This window comes from Schistocerca serialis, chromosome 9, assembly GCF_023864345.2.
Source record: "Schistocerca serialis cubense isolate TAMUIC-IGC-003099 chromosome 9, iqSchSeri2.2, whole genome shotgun sequence".
Lineage (NCBI taxonomy): Eukaryota > Metazoa > Arthropoda > Insecta > Orthoptera > Acrididae > Schistocerca > Schistocerca serialis.
In genome coordinates this window covers 34,754,990-34,772,716 of record NC_064646.1, presented here as the reverse complement: position 1 = coordinate 34,772,716, position 17,727 = coordinate 34,754,990, and the positions used below count along the sequence as shown (strand labels likewise).

At 41.0% G+C, this 17,727-nt stretch overlaps 1 protein-coding gene across 1 annotated transcript in view; it reads left to right on the top strand.

Moving 5' to 3' along the window:
• LOC126418787 (midasin-like) overlaps window positions 1-17,727 on the top strand; it is a 192,985-nt gene that overhangs the window by 153,240 nt on the left and 22,018 nt on the right. Inside the window, exons 25-27 of the mRNA XM_050085718.1 lie at window positions 5,686-5,870; window positions 10,528-10,612; window positions 16,255-16,553. Of these exons, the coding sequence (XP_049941675.1) occupies window positions 5,686-5,870; window positions 10,528-10,612; window positions 16,255-16,553 (569 nt within the window). The remainder of the gene's footprint in view (window positions 1-5,685; window positions 5,871-10,527; window positions 10,613-16,254; window positions 16,554-17,727) is intronic.

Here is a 17,727-nt window from a genome sequence, read left to right as displayed (position 1 = left end):
AGGTCAGAACGCATAGTTACACATTTCTTTGACCCGCAGAAAGATTTCAGAGAAACACTGAAAAGTATCATCTGGCAGATGCTTGAAGATAGCTATCATCTATGCTGCAAAAGCAAACTTACATAGTTTCAAGGAGGAATGCTAAGGGAGAACTCTAGGATTATACTAAAGCGTCATATGAACCTCTCATGTAGGGACCTTGAAGACTAATCACCACACGATTGGATTCATTCATTCTAGTGGTACTCTATATCTCTCTGGCTTTATTATAATACCTAAATTATTACTCAAATAGGACATGAGAACCATACGAAATGTTATGTCCAGTCTCTGCACATGTGGCTTTATTACTGGCAGCACTGCATTTTCTCCGAGTCTGCAATATTAGATTAGCCGTAACAGCCATTAGCTTATCAATGAAACTAAAATTGGTAGTTGTTGTACAAATACTGAGATATGCAACTAAATATTCTCACTGTGCATGCTAGAATAGTCATCTGAGGTTTGTTATCAGATCTGTGGTTTGTCATCAGATAGAGAGCAAATTCATTACAATAACTTGTGACACCTATGGAATGAATTGAAGCAGCTGATCCTACATTTTCTCCATGTTGTAATATCAACAATATTAGGAAAAGAATAGATTGTTACTCACCATAAAGATGGCATGTTAAGTGGATTGGAGGGGGGGGGGGGGTTGGGGGGGGAGCACTATCTGGAGGAGTGTCCACAGACTAGATGTAGCCACGACAAGGTTGCCAAGTGCAGTGTCAGGTGGTGGTGGTGGTGGTGGTGGTGGTGGTGGTGTGTGTGTGTGGGGGGGGGGGGGGGGTTAGTGGGGGCAGAGTGGCAAAGGTGAGGTGCAGCTAAGAGGAAAGATGGACAATTGTCTTGGCAGAAGGTGGCACATAATGTGCGTGAGGGATGTGAATAATGTAAAGGTCATAGGACAGAGGGGGTGGAAACTGTTGGGTGTAGGACATGGGGACAATGGGTTACCATAAAGTGAGGTTGGGGTAATTCGAGAATGGAACAGCTGAACCACATCATTCATCAGGCCTTGCATTATCTATCATCCTACCCTGAAATGAGGGACATCATATCAGAAATACCTCCCACCCCTCCTGAAGTGGTGTTCTGTCACCTTCTCAACCTTGACATCGTCTTAGTCCATCCCAGTACAACTCCCGGTCCCAAACCCTTGCATTAATGATTGTATCCCTGTGGAAGACCCAGGTGCATCATTCGCCGAACCCACCCACCGAGCACTTCGTAACCCAGTCCCATCACTGGTTTATCCTACCCCATCAGAGGCTGCACAACCGGTGCTAGCAGCCATGTCATATAGCAGCTCTGCTGCAATCGTTGCACAGCTCTTTATATTGGCATGACTACCAAACAGCTGTCCATCAGGATGAACGACCACCGCCAAACTGTGGCCAAGAGCAAAGTAGACCACCATGTGGCACAACATGCAGCCGGGCATAATATGCTTGATTTCAGTGGCTGCTTCACTTCTGGATCCTCCTGTCCACCACCACCTATTCTGAAATGTGCCGATGGGAGTTACTCCTACAACACATTCTATACTCCCGTGATTATCCCTGCCTCAACTTATGCCTCCATATAGTCCTTGTGCACACTACCAGACAGCACTCTTCCCTCCCCGCGCCCATATCCTGCTATCCTTCTCTCTTATCTGCCTCCACTGAAGATTGCCACTCAACGTGACAGTTGCATTCCTGTGAGCTGCCGGAGGTGGCGTCCATGTATGTGGTAGGTGTGTGTGTGTGTTTGTGTGTTTGTGTTTGTGTTTTCTTTTCTGAAGAAGGCTTTGGCAGAAAACTGAATGTGTAACAGTCTTTTTGTTGTATCTGTTTGCAAATCTTTGTGTCACCTTTATGGTGAGTATCAGTCTGTCCTTTAGCTTTGGAGACCACAAAACAGAATATATCAAAGCTCTTAATATCATCAAGTTTCTGAGTGACGTAGTTTAGGATACAAGATGGTTGTTGCCTTGTTAAGTTTCTGTTCTTTCCTGGCTCAAACTATGAGTGCATTGTGTGTAGCTCAGAAAGATTCTGTAACCTCAAAATATTTTATGTATTCACATTGAAGCTAACACAATTATCCCAATTCCCATTTCATGCAATAAACCACAGTTATCCCAATTCCCGTTTCATGCAATAAACCTTCTAAGACACCACTATCAACTCAGTGATAACTTTTCACACTTTCCGCTGTTCGATCGTGTGTATTGGAGAGCACCGAATTACGTAGGGATCCAAAGGGAACGGTGATGGACCTTGGGTACAGAAGAGACTGGAACAGCACATTACATCCACATGCTAACACCTTTTTATTGGTCTTTTTCACTGACGCACATGTACAGTCCCCTAAAAACTTGTTTGTCAGCACAATGTGTAGGTACTGTGGTTAAGACACTGGACTTTAATTTTGTAGGAATGTGGTTCAGATCTCTTTGTAGTCATACAGATTTAAGTTTTCCATAGTTTCTTTATCACAAGTAATGTCCTTTCTCTCCTAGGATAGTCTAAGCTTTTGCTTCCTCTCAATTCACCTTATTCTCAACAGGATTTTAAACCATAACCTTTTCTACTCATTTACCATAACATTGCTTGTCAGTCACTTAATGCTTTCTCACAGTATTTCATCAGCAAATAATCTCATTTGAATGACAACAAGGCTCAGCCCCATACTTCAAAATGCATTTTTAATGCAATACTTCAGCATGAGCCATAATTGTTTACTTTAAGACTCCAGATATTATTCCAGACTGTCCTGTGCCACCTCAAGTGCCCACCTGTGGGTGCCCAGATGTCTGTGAGATGGAAGGACAGCCTAGTCAGTGGTATCTGCAGTCTTAAGGTGTGGGGGGGGGGGGGGGGGGGGGGGAAAAAAAAAAAAAAAAAAAAAAAAAAAAACCCACACAACTGTGGTACACATCGAAACTATGCACAGGTAGTTATGCCATACCCTACTGGACTGTCCCACCTTGACTCAGCACCTGCAGTGAGGGGTGGCCAAGTTGGTCAGTGTGTGCCCCTGCATGTGCCCACGGGTGAGTTGATAGCATGCTCTGGGTTGCCAGTGCCCTGTGGGACAGTGGTGGAACAGCCACCTCTAGGCCATTCACTCATAGAGACTTGAATTGCAATAATTTGTTATTTTCCCTAGGGAAAGTGTCAATCGGTGACTAGTAATTGTGACTTGTCGTGTTCAAACATATATTTTAAGTCAATAGGTACTGACAAGAAGCCATTTTCAAGCATACAGAATAGTATTGTTTTAGCAACTAATGAAGATAATACAGCATGTTGGCAAACTTCTCTGGATCATTTGAAGTCTTCCCTTAATTTGCAAGTTGTATGTTTTAATGTGTTACAGGTTTACTTATTTGTACTTAATGGTTGGACAGCCACTGAAATCATACTTTGGGTTGTTGTAAAGTGATTCAAAATCATTTCGAAAAAGTAAAAACCCATTCTTCTTTTATCAAGCAATGGAAAGTCCAGGATGGCATAATGACAATATTATGAACGGGATAGTTGCTACTCACCACATAGCGGAGATGCTGAGTTGTAGTTAGGCACAACAAAAAGACTGTCAAACAAAGCTTTCGGCCAAACAGACCATCAGACTTAGACCCCCTGCCGACACACACACATCCATTTTCACTTCTGTGCGTTCTTTCTATTCATTCTCCAGATGAAGCAATCTTAGTTACACAGTTAACACTATATTGCTTGTAAGCCTGCTACTAACGGTCTGGTGCTCCCTTTCAAGGTCACAAACATACAGGGTGAGTCACCTAACATTACCGCTGGATATATTTCGTAAACCACATCAAATACTGACGAATTGATTCCACAGACCGAACGTGAGGAGAGGGGCTAGTGTAATTGGTTAATACAGACCATAAAAAAATGCACGGAAGTATGTTTTTTAACACAAACCTACGTTTTTTTTAAATGGAACCACGTTAGTTTTGTTAGCACATCTGAACATATAAACAAATACGTAATCAGTGGTGTTTGTTACATTGTAAAATGTTAACTACATCCGGAGATACCGTAACCTAAAATTGACGCTTGAGTACCACTCCTCCGCTGTTCGATCATGTGTATCGGAGAGCACCGAATTACGTAGGGATCCAAAGGGAACGGCGATGGACCTTAGGTACAGAAGACACTGGAACAGCACATTACGTCCACATGCTAACACCTTTTTATTGGTCTTTTTCACTGACGCACATGTACATTACCATGAGTGGTGAGGTACACGTACACACGTGGTTTCCGTTTTCAATTACGGAGCGGAATAGAGTGTGTCCCGACATGTCAGGCCAATAGATGTTCAATGTGGTGGCCATCATTTGTTGCACACAATTGCAATCTCTGGCGTAATGAATGTCATACACGCCGCAGTACATCTGGTGTAATGTCGCCGCAGGCTGCCACAATATGTTGTTTCATATCCTCTGGGGTTGTAGGCACATCACGGTACACATTCTCCTTTAACGTACCCCACAGAAAGAAGTCCAGAGGTGTAAGATCAGGAGAACAGACTGGCCAATTTATGCGTCCTCCACGTCCTATGAAACGCACGTCGAACCTCCTGTCAAGGGTCAGCCTAGTGTTAATTGCGGAATGTGCAGGTGCACCATTATGCTGATACCACATACGTCGACGCGTTTGCAGTGGGACATTTTCGAGCAATGTTGGCAGATCATTCTGTAGAAACGCGATGTATGTTGCAGCTGTTTGGGCCCCTGCAATGAAGTGAGGACCAGTGAGGTGGTTGCCAATGATTCCGCACCATACATTTACAGTCCACGGTCGCTGTCGCTCTACCTGTCTGAGCCAGCGAGGATTGTTCATGGACCAGTAATGCATGTTCCGTAGGTTCACTGCCCCGTGGTTTGTGAAACCCGCTTCATCGGTAAACAGGTAGAACTGCAACGCATTCTCTGTTAATGCCCATTGACAGAATTGCACTCGATGATTAAAGTCATCACCATGTAATTGCTGATGTAGCGACACGTGAAACGGGTGACGATGCAGTATGCGCATGACACTACTTTGACTCAGTCCACCGACTCTCGCAATGTCCCGTGTACTCAAGCGTCAACTTTAGGTTACAATATCTCCGGATGTAATTAACATTTTACAATGCAACAAACGGCACTGATTACGTATTTGTTTATATGTTCGGATGTGCTCACAAAACTAACGTGGTTCCATTTAAAAAAAACTAGGTTTGTGTTAAAAAACATACTTCCGTGTATTTTTGTATGGTTTGTATTAAACAATTACACTAGCCCCTCTCCTCACGTTCAGTCTGTGGAATCGGTTCTTCAGTATTTGATGTGGTTTACGAAATATATCAAACGGTAACATTAGGTGACTCACCCTGTATATGTTATGTTTTACATGGTTTTAAACAATGTAATGGTGAAAGATAATCATTTGCCATGTAGTTAAGGCATTGGTTGAAGATTGCTTAGTTTCTTGTGACAATTTTTACCAAAATGCTGAGTGCTGTCAAATGTGTTGTTATTCTAATTAATTTATTGCATACTAGTGTTATATGAAATCTTAAAGGAGACCGAATACATAGTATAGATTCTAAATGATTTTCTTTGTAAATGCAATTTCTCTGTAGGTGATGTGAAAGAACCAACAGTAAAACGGCTGAAGACTGTGGATGCTACAAATAAGGAACAAGAGTCCAAATCAGAGGATGAGACAGAAGAAGGGGCGGATTTAGGCCGCAGTGCTGATCTCTACCAACACATACGTGATTCCAAAGAAGCATTTGATGCACACACTATAGATGCGGCCACAGAGGTTCGTATCAAAATGACATTGAGTTTTATTTTTCAGAAATTGTGAACCCAGGAACAGTTGCTGCATTAATAATGGAAAATGTTGATCTGTTTAAATAGTTGCCATTAACAGCATTCTCTCTTTATATTAATTAATTAATTAATTAATTAATTAATTTCGACAGACAGTGAGAGAAATAGTGAAAGAGAAACGCATACAAGTGTGTCTAGAAAATACAAGATTAAGATGGTATGTGCTTGTTAAAAGTGTAGGAGCTAGCAGGATACTAAGTCAGGCCCACGAAATGACAAAGTAGTCATACGGAGTAGGTTTGCCAGATATGTGAGTGGCTCGAAGACTTTTTAAGTAATAGAACTCAGTATGTTATGCTCGATGACGAGTGTTCATCAGAGACAAAGATATCACCAACAGTGGCCCAGAAAAATGTGACAGGACTGCTATTATTTTCTATATACATAAATGATCTGGAGGGTAGGGCGAGCAGTAGTCTGCGGTCGTTTGCTGTAAATGCTGTGTTGTGTGGGAAGGTGTCGAAGTTGAGTGACAGTAGGAGGATATGAGATGACTTGGACAAAATTTCTAGGTGGTCTGACAAATGGCAGCTAGCTCTGAATTTAGAAAAATGTAATTTAGTGTTACAAAAAGTAATTGGGGTAGACAAAAAATCTACTCACCAAGTGGCGGCAGAACACACACGTAAAAGAAGGTTGTAATTAGGCAAGCTTTTGAAGCCAGTGGCTGCTCCTTCAGGCAGAAGGGTTGAAGAGAAAGGAAGAGGGATGAAGGGAAAGGACTGTAGAGGTCTAGGAAAAGGGGTAGATTTCGTAAGTCACCTAGAACTGCAGGTCAGGGGAGACTTACCAGATGGGATGAGAAGGAAAGACTGATTGTTGGGGACTGCACCGAACAAGATCTGAAAACGTGAGAGCTTAAAAGTGGAAGACAGGGTAATATGCAAGACACAGATTACTGCTAAAACTCATGTATGAGTTAATAATAGTGAAAAGCTAAGTTCATTGTACGTAACAGAGGTGGGAGGGATAATTACTGCTCCTTTATTCATTCCATTTTAGTTTTCTACATCTTTCAATTTCTTACCTGCCTATTTTTCACCCTCTCCGTCCCACTGCCGTAATGTACAATGCACTTAGCTTTTCACTCCTATTAACTCGTACACGATGTTTTACAGTAATCTCTGTCTTGCATGTTACCCTGTCTTACACTTTGAAGCTCTCAGTTTTCAAGTCTCGTCTGGTGCAGTCGCCAACAATCGATCTTTCCTACTCGTCCTGTCTGGGACAGAAAATCAGAGATGAGATAATGGCAGTATAATGACAAGGATAGACTGCTACTCACTAATCACGGAGATACTGAGTCACAGACAGCCACAACAAAAAGACTAATAAACACGTGAGCTTCCGGCCAAAAGGCCTTTTCCTGAAATAGACAACATACACCCACATTCACTCAAATGCAGTTCGCACACACAGGACAACTGTCTCTGGCAGCCATAATGTGTGTGAGCTGTTTGTGTGAATGTGTGTGTGTATGTTGTCTATTTCAGATAGTTGTTTTTCTCTCACTCTGTTTATGGGTGGAACAGGAAAGGAAATGGCTAGTAGTGGCACAGGATACCCTCCACAACACACCATACTGTGGCAATGTTACCTGGGAATAACATTGCAAAGCAATCTGAAATGGAATGAGCTTGTGAGGATTGTGGTAGGCAAGGCAAATGATCGACTTTGGTTTACTGGGAGAATTTGGGGTAAGTGTGATTCATATATGTAAAAGCAGACAACATACAGGCTGCTAGTGTGACCTATCCAAGCACTGCTTGAGGTTTTTGAGATCCTCACCAAGTCAGATTAAAGGAAGACATTGAACCAGTTCAGAGGCGGGCTGCTAGATTTTCTACTGGTAGGATCGAACAACACTCAAGTATTACGAAGATGCTTGGGAACTGAAATGGAAATCCCGGAGGGACATTCTTTTTGAGGAATGCTATTCAGAAAATTTGGAGAACCAGCATTTGAAGCTGACTGCAGAATGATTCTTCTGTTGCCAATGTACATTTTGTGTAACAACCATAAAGATAAGATATGAAAAACTAGGGCTCATACAGAGACATACATATAGTTGTTTTTCCGTCACTCTGTCTGTGAGTGGAACAGGAAAGGAAATGGCAAGTAGTGGCATAGGTACCCTCCAACACACACCATGCTGTGGCTTGCAGAATATGTATATAGATGTAGATTTAGAAGGGAAGACCAAGAGACATACAAATCGTCAGAGTAAAGGAGTGTGTGATGGAGGGAAGAGAAGGCTGGGACAAATGGTGAGAGAAACCTGTTGGGGTTCCAGAGAAAGATTGGAGAAGCTCATGTTCTGAACAGACCAGCCAGGAGCTGGAAACTGTAATAGTAGAAGAAGAAGAAGAAAGATGATTATGATTATTTTAAATTTCTGACAGTAGTAGCCAGCTTTAATAGTCCCTGATTCATCTGTTCAAAATAAAAGAATCCCCACTGGCAACAGTTTTTGTGACCTAGGGGAATATGTAGTTAATAGCCACTGAAATAGAAACAGTTATAAAACTCAAGTGAAATAACTTTGTGATCAGCAGTGGCAGAGGGTAATGTTGCTCTTGTGTGCGCAGCATTTTATGTTCTCGTGTGCAGAATCATAGACAGTATCTAAACATTTGCTTCAGATTGCTAGCACAATTTTCTTTGTAACAGTGAGTGTAGGGTGCTGAGGCAGCAGTGGTAAAAATGGGATGTGTAAATCAGTATTTTAATTACAGGTTTAAAGCCAATAACAGCTGCAGGTCAGGTGTTCAGTCACGAGCAGTAAATGTTAAGGACAAAGTGAATAAATGCAGTAATGTAAATTCGGGAATGAAAATGATAATGAAAATTAAGATAGGTACCACCTGCCTGCAGCTGATTGATGTGTGGCACTTGCACATGTAACAGTGCAGTAAATTTCACTATTTTGCTAGGCACCTAGGGTGTGAACACAGGTTACCACAAAATGGATGCACTCACTTTATGTCAAATTGGAAATATGTTGATTGTATTAAAGGAAAAATTGATCAAGAAAAACAGTAAACTACGAGACAGAGTTGTTGGCGAGTACTCGCTTCAGGTGTACGTCTGTCTCACCCTCGGGCCTAAGTGACCCGTCCCTCCTTTTTTAACCTCCCCCAACAAATCCCCGTCTGCTCTTCAAGGAACAAACTATTAGTCACGAAATCTAGGTAGTTTATCACTTTTATACATGTCTGTCATCCACTGCCGTAGCCGAGTGCTCGTGAGGCCGACTGCCGAGCAGGGGGACCTGGGTTCAATTCCCGAGTGGGTCAGGGATTTTATCCACTCAGAGACTCGGTGTTGTGTTGTCCTCATCATCATTTCATCATTATCGATGCACAAGTCGCCTGAGTGATGTCGAATAAACAGACTTGCTACAGGTGGCTGAACAACCTCAGATGGAGTCTCCAGGTCAATGATGACGTACAATCGTTTCATTTGATGTGTCTGTCAGCAGTACTACACATTTTGCCTCCTGAAGATATGTATCATTCCTTCGTTAACAGTTGTAGTTAACTGTGTATTGTAGTGGGAGTATATCTTTCACACTACAGAGAGCAAGACAGATCGAGTAGGGTGCGCGTAAGTATGCCAGTGGAGCTGCAGTAGTCTGTCTAATTGACTCCTAAGAAGAAAAATGAGAACAACTGTTAATGCAATGTAAGATTTTATTATGACCATATATTAAAGAGGAACACGAGTGGCATTAAAAATTTGTGTGCGGTGCAGTAGGACAGCTTGGGGCATGGCTCAGCTTGCCTGCAGTTACTTGATACACAGGGTGTATCAAAAAGAATCATCCAATTTGGCACATCTATATTTCCAAAACTAATAACATATGCAATGAATTTTGTTTTTTGATAAACAGGAAACTCAAAGTTTTTTTTTTTTTTTAAATACCTTTTCATAGGTGTTCAATATGCCCCCTTGAGAGGGGATCACCATTTACTGACTCCAGAATTTGTAAACACTTGTGCTGAGATGGAAGACTCAGGTGCTGAACTGTGAAATAACTGTCAGGCTCCATCCTGTTAAGTTTCACACTGTATGCGCTGACAGGGTATTGGATGTTACTAGTATAGACTATTTCCTGTGGCCATTGATTCATTCTGGACAAAGGTAATGTTAATATAAAAGTTATAAAAGCTACAGGTTGGTTGGTATTGTATATGCTTCCATTGGCTTCCTAAGAAAATGTCTTGCCAGTGATGAGTACTGGAATCTGTAATACTGGAATGGTGCATAGAAATGCTTGAACTGGGGCATTGCTCACAAGGATAAGAATAGTCATAGAGTTCGTCAGCTGTAGTAAGGAGACTGGCTTTTCTCAGCAAACCAGTCTGGAAAATATCAGAAGGTGTATTTTTAAAATTGTGTGTTTTGAGCCAAGTTCCAGTTTCTACTGGATTGGCAGCTGTTAAGTTGATGCTCCCATCATTAATATTTTGAATAGATTGAAGTTTTTTTTCCCCCCTCCTTTCTTCATGCTTCAAGTATCATTTCAATTTATTCCAGGATACCTTTAAACATGTGCAGAATTCTTTATTTCTTTTATGTCCTAGGAGCAAGCAGAAAAACAGCCTGTTCCAAATTTGGAAGAAGAAAAGGGTGAAGAACTGAATGATGATGATATAGAAATGATAGAAGGTAAGAACATAAATGCCTATGAAATTATCATGAGAAAGAATTCATAAAATAAGATTCAGTTGTAATACATTTTATATATCTTCCTAGGTAACTTTAAGTATTTTACATGAAAAAAAAAAAAAACCCTCATGTCAGGAGTTCTCTGCAAATGTTGTAGTTGGTCAGTTATTCTTCTTCATGCCAGAATACTGCTCACAGTTCACTGAGGCCCAAACCTTATACCAAACGTCTTGTGTAGTGTTTATTCTGTAACAGCCTTGCATAATGTGCACGTATAATGTTCGTTCATGATCTATATCAGTGGAATATGCAACAACTTATGCACTCGTACAGCACGAAATTCAGTGGGTGGTGATGTGTGTGAAAGCCTATCAATATTATGTAGTGATGGGTGCTCCCATTCTTCTATAGTTGAACAATGTGATACAAATGTGAGAAGTTGACAGACATTAAAATTAAGAATGAAGATTCAAAGTTCAGTATCCATCAACAGTTGTTATGCACTTGCATGATTTGCTGCACTTTAAACAAAGTAGTTTCTGTCACACACGATAAGGTGTCTTGCAGAGAGTGATGTAGAGTCATACACTATTTGATCAAAAATATCCGGACATCTATTAATAAAGGGTGTATCCTCCCTTCAGCTTTATTACAGCTTGAATTCTGCTGGGGACAACTTTAAGTGAGTTGTCTGATTGTCTGTGGAGGAATGGTAGCCCGTTCTTCCTCAAGAGCAGAAATCAGATAAGTTAGTGATTTCTATGCTGGGGTCTGGAGAGAACTCGATGCTGTAACTCGTCCCGTAAGTGCTGTGTCGGTTCAGGTCAGAGCTCCGGACGGGTCAATCCATTTCAGAAATATTGTCGTCCACAAACCGTCGCTTCGCAGATGCTACTTTAAGGCATGACGTATTGTGCCGATAGAAACATTCATCATTTCTGGACTTATCCTCTGCTGTATGCAGTACACATTGCCGTAAAGTGTGTTTATATCTGTTTCATCTTGTGTTCCCTTTAGCACAGTAAAGGCACCACACCCTAACTGTGAAAAACTCCCCCATAACGTAACACTACATCCTCCATTCTTTACTGTTGTCACTACACGTGATGGATGGCAGGTGACATTCTCCAGACATTCACCAAATTCAAACCCTTCCATTGGATTGTCACAGAACGTGTTGTGATCCAACGCTCCAAATCATTCATTTTCACTCATCTACTCCCAGTGGCATCTTCCTTTACATCTCTTGAAGTGTCACCTGGCATCGAATAGACACACATGTGGTTTATCGGGAGCTGGTTGACCATTATACCCCATTCTTTCTAACTCCCTACACACAGTCATTGGCTAGACGGTCTGCTGGTAGCACTTTGATTCCTTCTGCTGATTTTCATGTGATTTTCTGCAACTGTCCTCTGCAGTGCTCGACGGTCCCTGTCTGTCAGAACGTGAGGTCTGCCTGGTCTCGGTTTAGCTGCGGTTGTTCCTTCACCATTTTACTCCTCAGTCACGTCACCAATTTTCAACTTGGGCATCTGTTGAAGGACGGGAATGTTCCTGTAAACCGTGCAGTCTTTGTCAAAATGCGAAAAGTGGAGTGATTTATCTGATGTCCAAAAGAGTATAATCCTTGGCTTTCAAGCCAAGGAAAGAAACATTTCCGAAATAAATAAGTTTGTAAACTGTTCACGTGCAGCTGTGGTTCAAGTGTACCGTGCCTGGAAAAATGGCACTATCCAAAACTGGCCCCGAGGCAATTGTAGTGGACCACGGGCCATCGATGACAGGGGTGGGCGACAGCTGTGGAGATATTTCCACACGAATAGACGTATGACTGGCCACCCAGAGGAACCAAGGGCCTACCGACAGTGTCTCCTCAATGACCGGTCAGTGAAGGCCTCCGTAACAGCCACTCGATTCGAGCTGCTATGCCGACTGCAGTCCATCGGCGCCGGAAGCTGGAATTTGCGTGCCATTACCACAACTGGACATCCACTGTATGGCAACCGGTGCCCTTTTCAGATGAATCACATTTTATGCTCCAGTGAACAGACGTCCATTGGTACATACTGCCCTGCAACGAGGGTCAGAAGGGTTCAGGCTGGTGTAGGCAGCTTTACCATCTGGGGAGTGTTTCCGTGGCATTCCCTGAGTGATCTCATCATTATGTAGGGCACAGTGTATCAACACGAGTACGGCTCTATCTCGAGATTCATTTCCAGTTCTACCACAGTTTGTTTTTTCCTCAGCACTGTAGCATCTACCTGTAGAATGATGGAACATGTCACACAACTCGCTGTGTACCTGCATCAGGATGCATTTAGCGTACTCCCCTGGCTACCCGAGCCCCTGCCAATTTAAATCCAGTCGAGAATCTGTGGGACCACCTCAAATGGACAGTTCGCGCCACAGATCCTCGACCGAGAAACCTAGCACAGCAGGGCAAGGCAATGGAGCTGGCACGGCTCCACGTCCCTGTCATTACCTTCTAGAACCTCATTGACACACTTTCTGCACATCGACACTTTAAAAGGTGGCTATTCGGGCTTTTAACAGGTGGTCACATTAATGTGACTGGACCGTTTAGTTGGTTACTCTTTCACACGAATCCTACTGCCCCGAGATTTAATAATAAGTTGATTAGGTACATAAGGAAGATGTTTCAGTACACCGTGTTATGTCATCATTTTGTGTTACCTTTTACTTGCTAACCAATAAACACTATTTCATATCAACAATAAATCAAAATTTAATCTTAAGTTTGGCATCAAAAACTCAACAAAATGTTACAACTATGCTATGAACTATCTTTTGATTGCATTACGACCTTCAGAAGCATACCTACCTGCAACTTCATAAAGATATAATTTTTTATGTTCACGTAATGTTAATAGTGATGAATAATACAATCTAATATTTGCTGTCCAGACATGTTGTAAGGCAGAGTTACAGTGTGCTCCCCATTATTCGTGTATGGATTGTTCATACATTAAAAAAAAAAGAAAAAGAAAAAAAGAAAAAAATCACCATCACGAAGTTGGCAGCGCAGACGCTAAGCTGAACCAGCAGTGGAAGACGACTACACCGAGCCACGCCCACTGAGAATGGCCAGACACTGGGTGCTGATGCTGTTGCCATTACTCATCCACTGTATATCCTCCCGCATACATGTTTGAAAATATCTCGATTATTTATGCACCTCCTTCCCCACGTTATCCCAAATAATCAAGACTGTCAGGTTGCCTCGCTGTAAGTTTCTGTACCAGACAGCCCTAAATTTTCTTTGCAAACTTTTAGTAATTATTCTTAAAAGAAAGATCCTCTCAACACCAAAATTAAGTAATGGATTGGAGGTGTAGGTTATTTGGTATGTTTTTTGGCTGATTCACTTACGCCATTAAGTAAATTATTTCAACTCTTGAAATAATAGGGCTCAAATCCCCTACTCTCCACTTCACGGTATATCACGATTCACCTTACGCGATGCATTTGCCTCGTCTCTACCGTTTCTGGACCCTGATTTTCATACTGGATGACAAGCAATTAAATAGATCGCCTGTAGCAGTGGCTACAAGTCTGGCCTGATTGATAACAATATACCCAAAAAGAAAAAGACATAGAACTCTGTTCCTGCTGTTTTCTGACTAAAACAAACTAGTGCTGAAACTTCCTGGCAGATTAAAACTGTGTGCTGGACCGAGACTCGAACTCGGGACCTTTGCCTTTCGCGGGCAAGTGCTCTACCATCTGAGCTACCGAAGCACGACTTTTACAGAAGCTCTCAGAGTTCGAGTCTCGGTCTGGCACACAGTTTTAATCTGCCAGGAAGTTTCATATCAGTGCACACTCTGCTGCAGAGTGAAAATCTCATTCTTCAAACTAGTGCTTTTTATAGTGGTAACAATATATGCCGTATACCATTCAACAGTGGATATAATATCAAAACTTAGAATAATATTTTGTTTATAGAACTTCTTACACCAGTCTACTCTCATCTGATGATGACCAAGTAGTCTATCAGTTCATAAACAAATAAAAATTATTTCAAAATGTCAATAAAAGTGTTCTCTCTCTTGTTATTGTCATCATTATGTACTAAGCACAGGTGGAAATTTCTACGAATACTATCAAATTAATGTAGAATGTCCTGTATCACCCTTTTCTTTGTTATTCAACCTTATTCTTGTGCATTTGGTGACCATCTTTGGCTTTTGGTTCTGACAGCTCTGAAAACATTCCACCCGTTACCACTACTTTATATCTTCTGTGTCTTTTATTAATGTCAAGTTAAGGAGATGGAATTTGTCACTTTCAAAACTCTGAGATTTGTTGCTTATATCTGAATATGTGTGTCAGCAGTGCCACAGTTTTGCATAACTTTAAAAATATTATTTTTGTGTGAGTCTTTAAACATATTGCAAATTTCCACAAGAACTTAACCATACTTGTCTTCATAGATGTGGCAGAATGAAGACTAGAACCAAATACGGAAGCACATAAGCTATTGTTTTGCACACAGTCCTTTCACATACAAATTAGCAAAATCCTCAGTTATGCTCACAGAACCCTCTGCTTTACCTGTGGAAGTAACTTGTATGTAGCTGAAAAGCATTGACATAAAAAATATATCTACTTTACATTACAGTTTTCTGTTTTCATTTTGTCTGTTAATTGGACAAGATAAACATTTGATTATAATGTTGCAACAGAAGAAATGCTGTCTGCCATTAAACTGATTTCCAAGTCTATTGGAACTGAAATGGAATGAAATATATTAGTTATAATAACCAATAACATATGCAAGAAATGTTATTTCTTTCAATAAATTCATAGATGTTCAGTGCCTATAGACAAACACCTTCATTTATACTACTTATTTTCCTTTCTGTCCCTCTGATATCTCTTTTTGTGTTGGTCTCTGCTCAAAAAGTTTTTCTGTCATCGTCTTTGGCATACAATCCTCTTGAGCATGACACCTAGTGTTTTTTCTTTGTATTATCTAGTACTGGTAGTATTTTCTCTACAGTTCTTTTAATACTTTTTCTTGTCATTTCTGGAAGCTGTCCCGGACCATACTTTAAATTGTCTTTTTTGCATATTATGCTTCATTTCCGTACCCAAAATTGCACACTCGTCCCTTCATAACTTTAAGCATGTTTTGACAACATTTTTGAAAATCACAATTTTCTTTTCATTTATAAAACATTTAGTATTCTTTGAGAATGAAATTTACACTCCACAGCAGAATGTGTGCTGATATCAAACTTCTTGGCATATTAAGGGAGGAAGTTTCACATCAGTGCAGAGTAAAACTTTCGTTCTGGAAACACCCCCAGGCAGTGGCTAAACCATGTCTCTATAACATCCTTTCTTCCAGGAGTGCTAGTCCTAGAAGTTACACAGTAGAGTTTCTGTGAAATTTGGAAGGTAGGAGATGAGGTACTGGTGGAAGCAAAGCTGTGAGGGCGGGTTGTGAGCTGTGTTCGGGTAGCTCAGTCAGTGGAGCACTTGTCCGCAAAAGACAAAGGTCCCGAATTTAGAGTCTTGGTCCAGCACACAGTTTTAATCTGCCAGGAAGTTTCATTTAGTATGCTGTTGTGCTCATTGTTCAGATCACTGTTTTACTATTTACATGTTTGTAGATCAACCACCAGCTAATGAGAAGAGTCCACAGCAGCGTATTCCAGCTGAGAATGTTCCTGGTGCGAAAGACAAGTCTGACCTTGCTGGAGAAAATATGGACACTGGTGGAGACGGAGAAACTAATGTAGAAGTTGAAGGGGAGCGTGTAGAAACAGTTGGTGTGAAACGAGGTGCGGAGACTACTTTCAATACCACGATAAAAGAAAGTGAATCGGTTCCTGTATCGAGACAGGTAGTGGAAGAGGAAACACAAGCCATACGACTGGCTCTTGAGAAACAGCTTGGGTCTTGGGTACAGGTAAGTGTGTGTCTGCACAATTTTACATTCTATATCTACATGTATGTGACTACCTGCAATTCACTCTTCAGCGTTTGGTAGAGCATTCGTAGACCTATGTTCAAACTATTTCTCAACTACTGTCAATCCATCATGGAATGGGACATCAGTCACTTAGACATTTACCAAAGAAAAATCAGCAAAGAGCCATACATTTTCTTTTTTAATTTTTTAACATAAAGCTGTTTAATGATTTTTCATTGGCAAATTTCACAATTGTTCCACTCTCCAATAGTATGTGGGAAAAATGAACACCTAAATCTTTCTGTGCAAGCTCTATTTTTTCTTATTTTATTACAGTGGTCATTTATCACTATGTAAATGGGAGTCAACAAAAGATTTTTGCACTGAGGAGAAAATTCGTGATTTAAATTTTGTGAAAAGATCTTGAAGCAATGAAAAAGCCTTTTTTCAAATGATGCCACTCCAATTTGCATATTGTATCCACGAAAATCTTTACTCTACTTCATGATAATACAAAATGTGCTGCCCTTCTTAAAACTTGTCAATGACCTTTGTCAATCCTGCCTCGTAAGGATTCCATACCATGCGTCAGTACTCTCGAAGAGGACAAACATATTGTAGAGAATGTCTTTAGTATCATCTTCCAAGTGTTCTACCAATAAAATAGTCTTTGATTTGCCCTCCCCACAACATTTTCTTTGCGATGATTCCAGTTTTAAGTTTTTCAGAATAATAACCCTAGGTATTTTAGTTGAATCAACAACTTTTAAATCTGTGTGATTCATTATGTAACCAAGTGTGGCTTCAGCTGCCAGAGGCTGCAGTTCATGTGTGTGTGAGTTCCATTTGTGTGTGTGTGTGTGTGTGTGTGTGTGTGTGTGTGTGTGTGTGTGAGCGAGCGCATGCGCACGTGTATCTATTTTTGACAAAGGCCTTGTTGGCTGAAAGCTTATTTGTGACAGTCTCTTCATTGTGCCTATCTGCGACTCAGCATCTCTGCTATATGGTGAGTAGCAATTTTTTCTTTTCATAATATTGTTACATTCCATCCTGGATTTTCCAGTGTTCAGAATTTTTAATGGATTGTTTTTAGCAGTCATGGAGGACACACACTTTTCAGTTTTGGATCAGTTACCGTGTTTTGCATCTGTGGAATGAAAACTGAATCTAA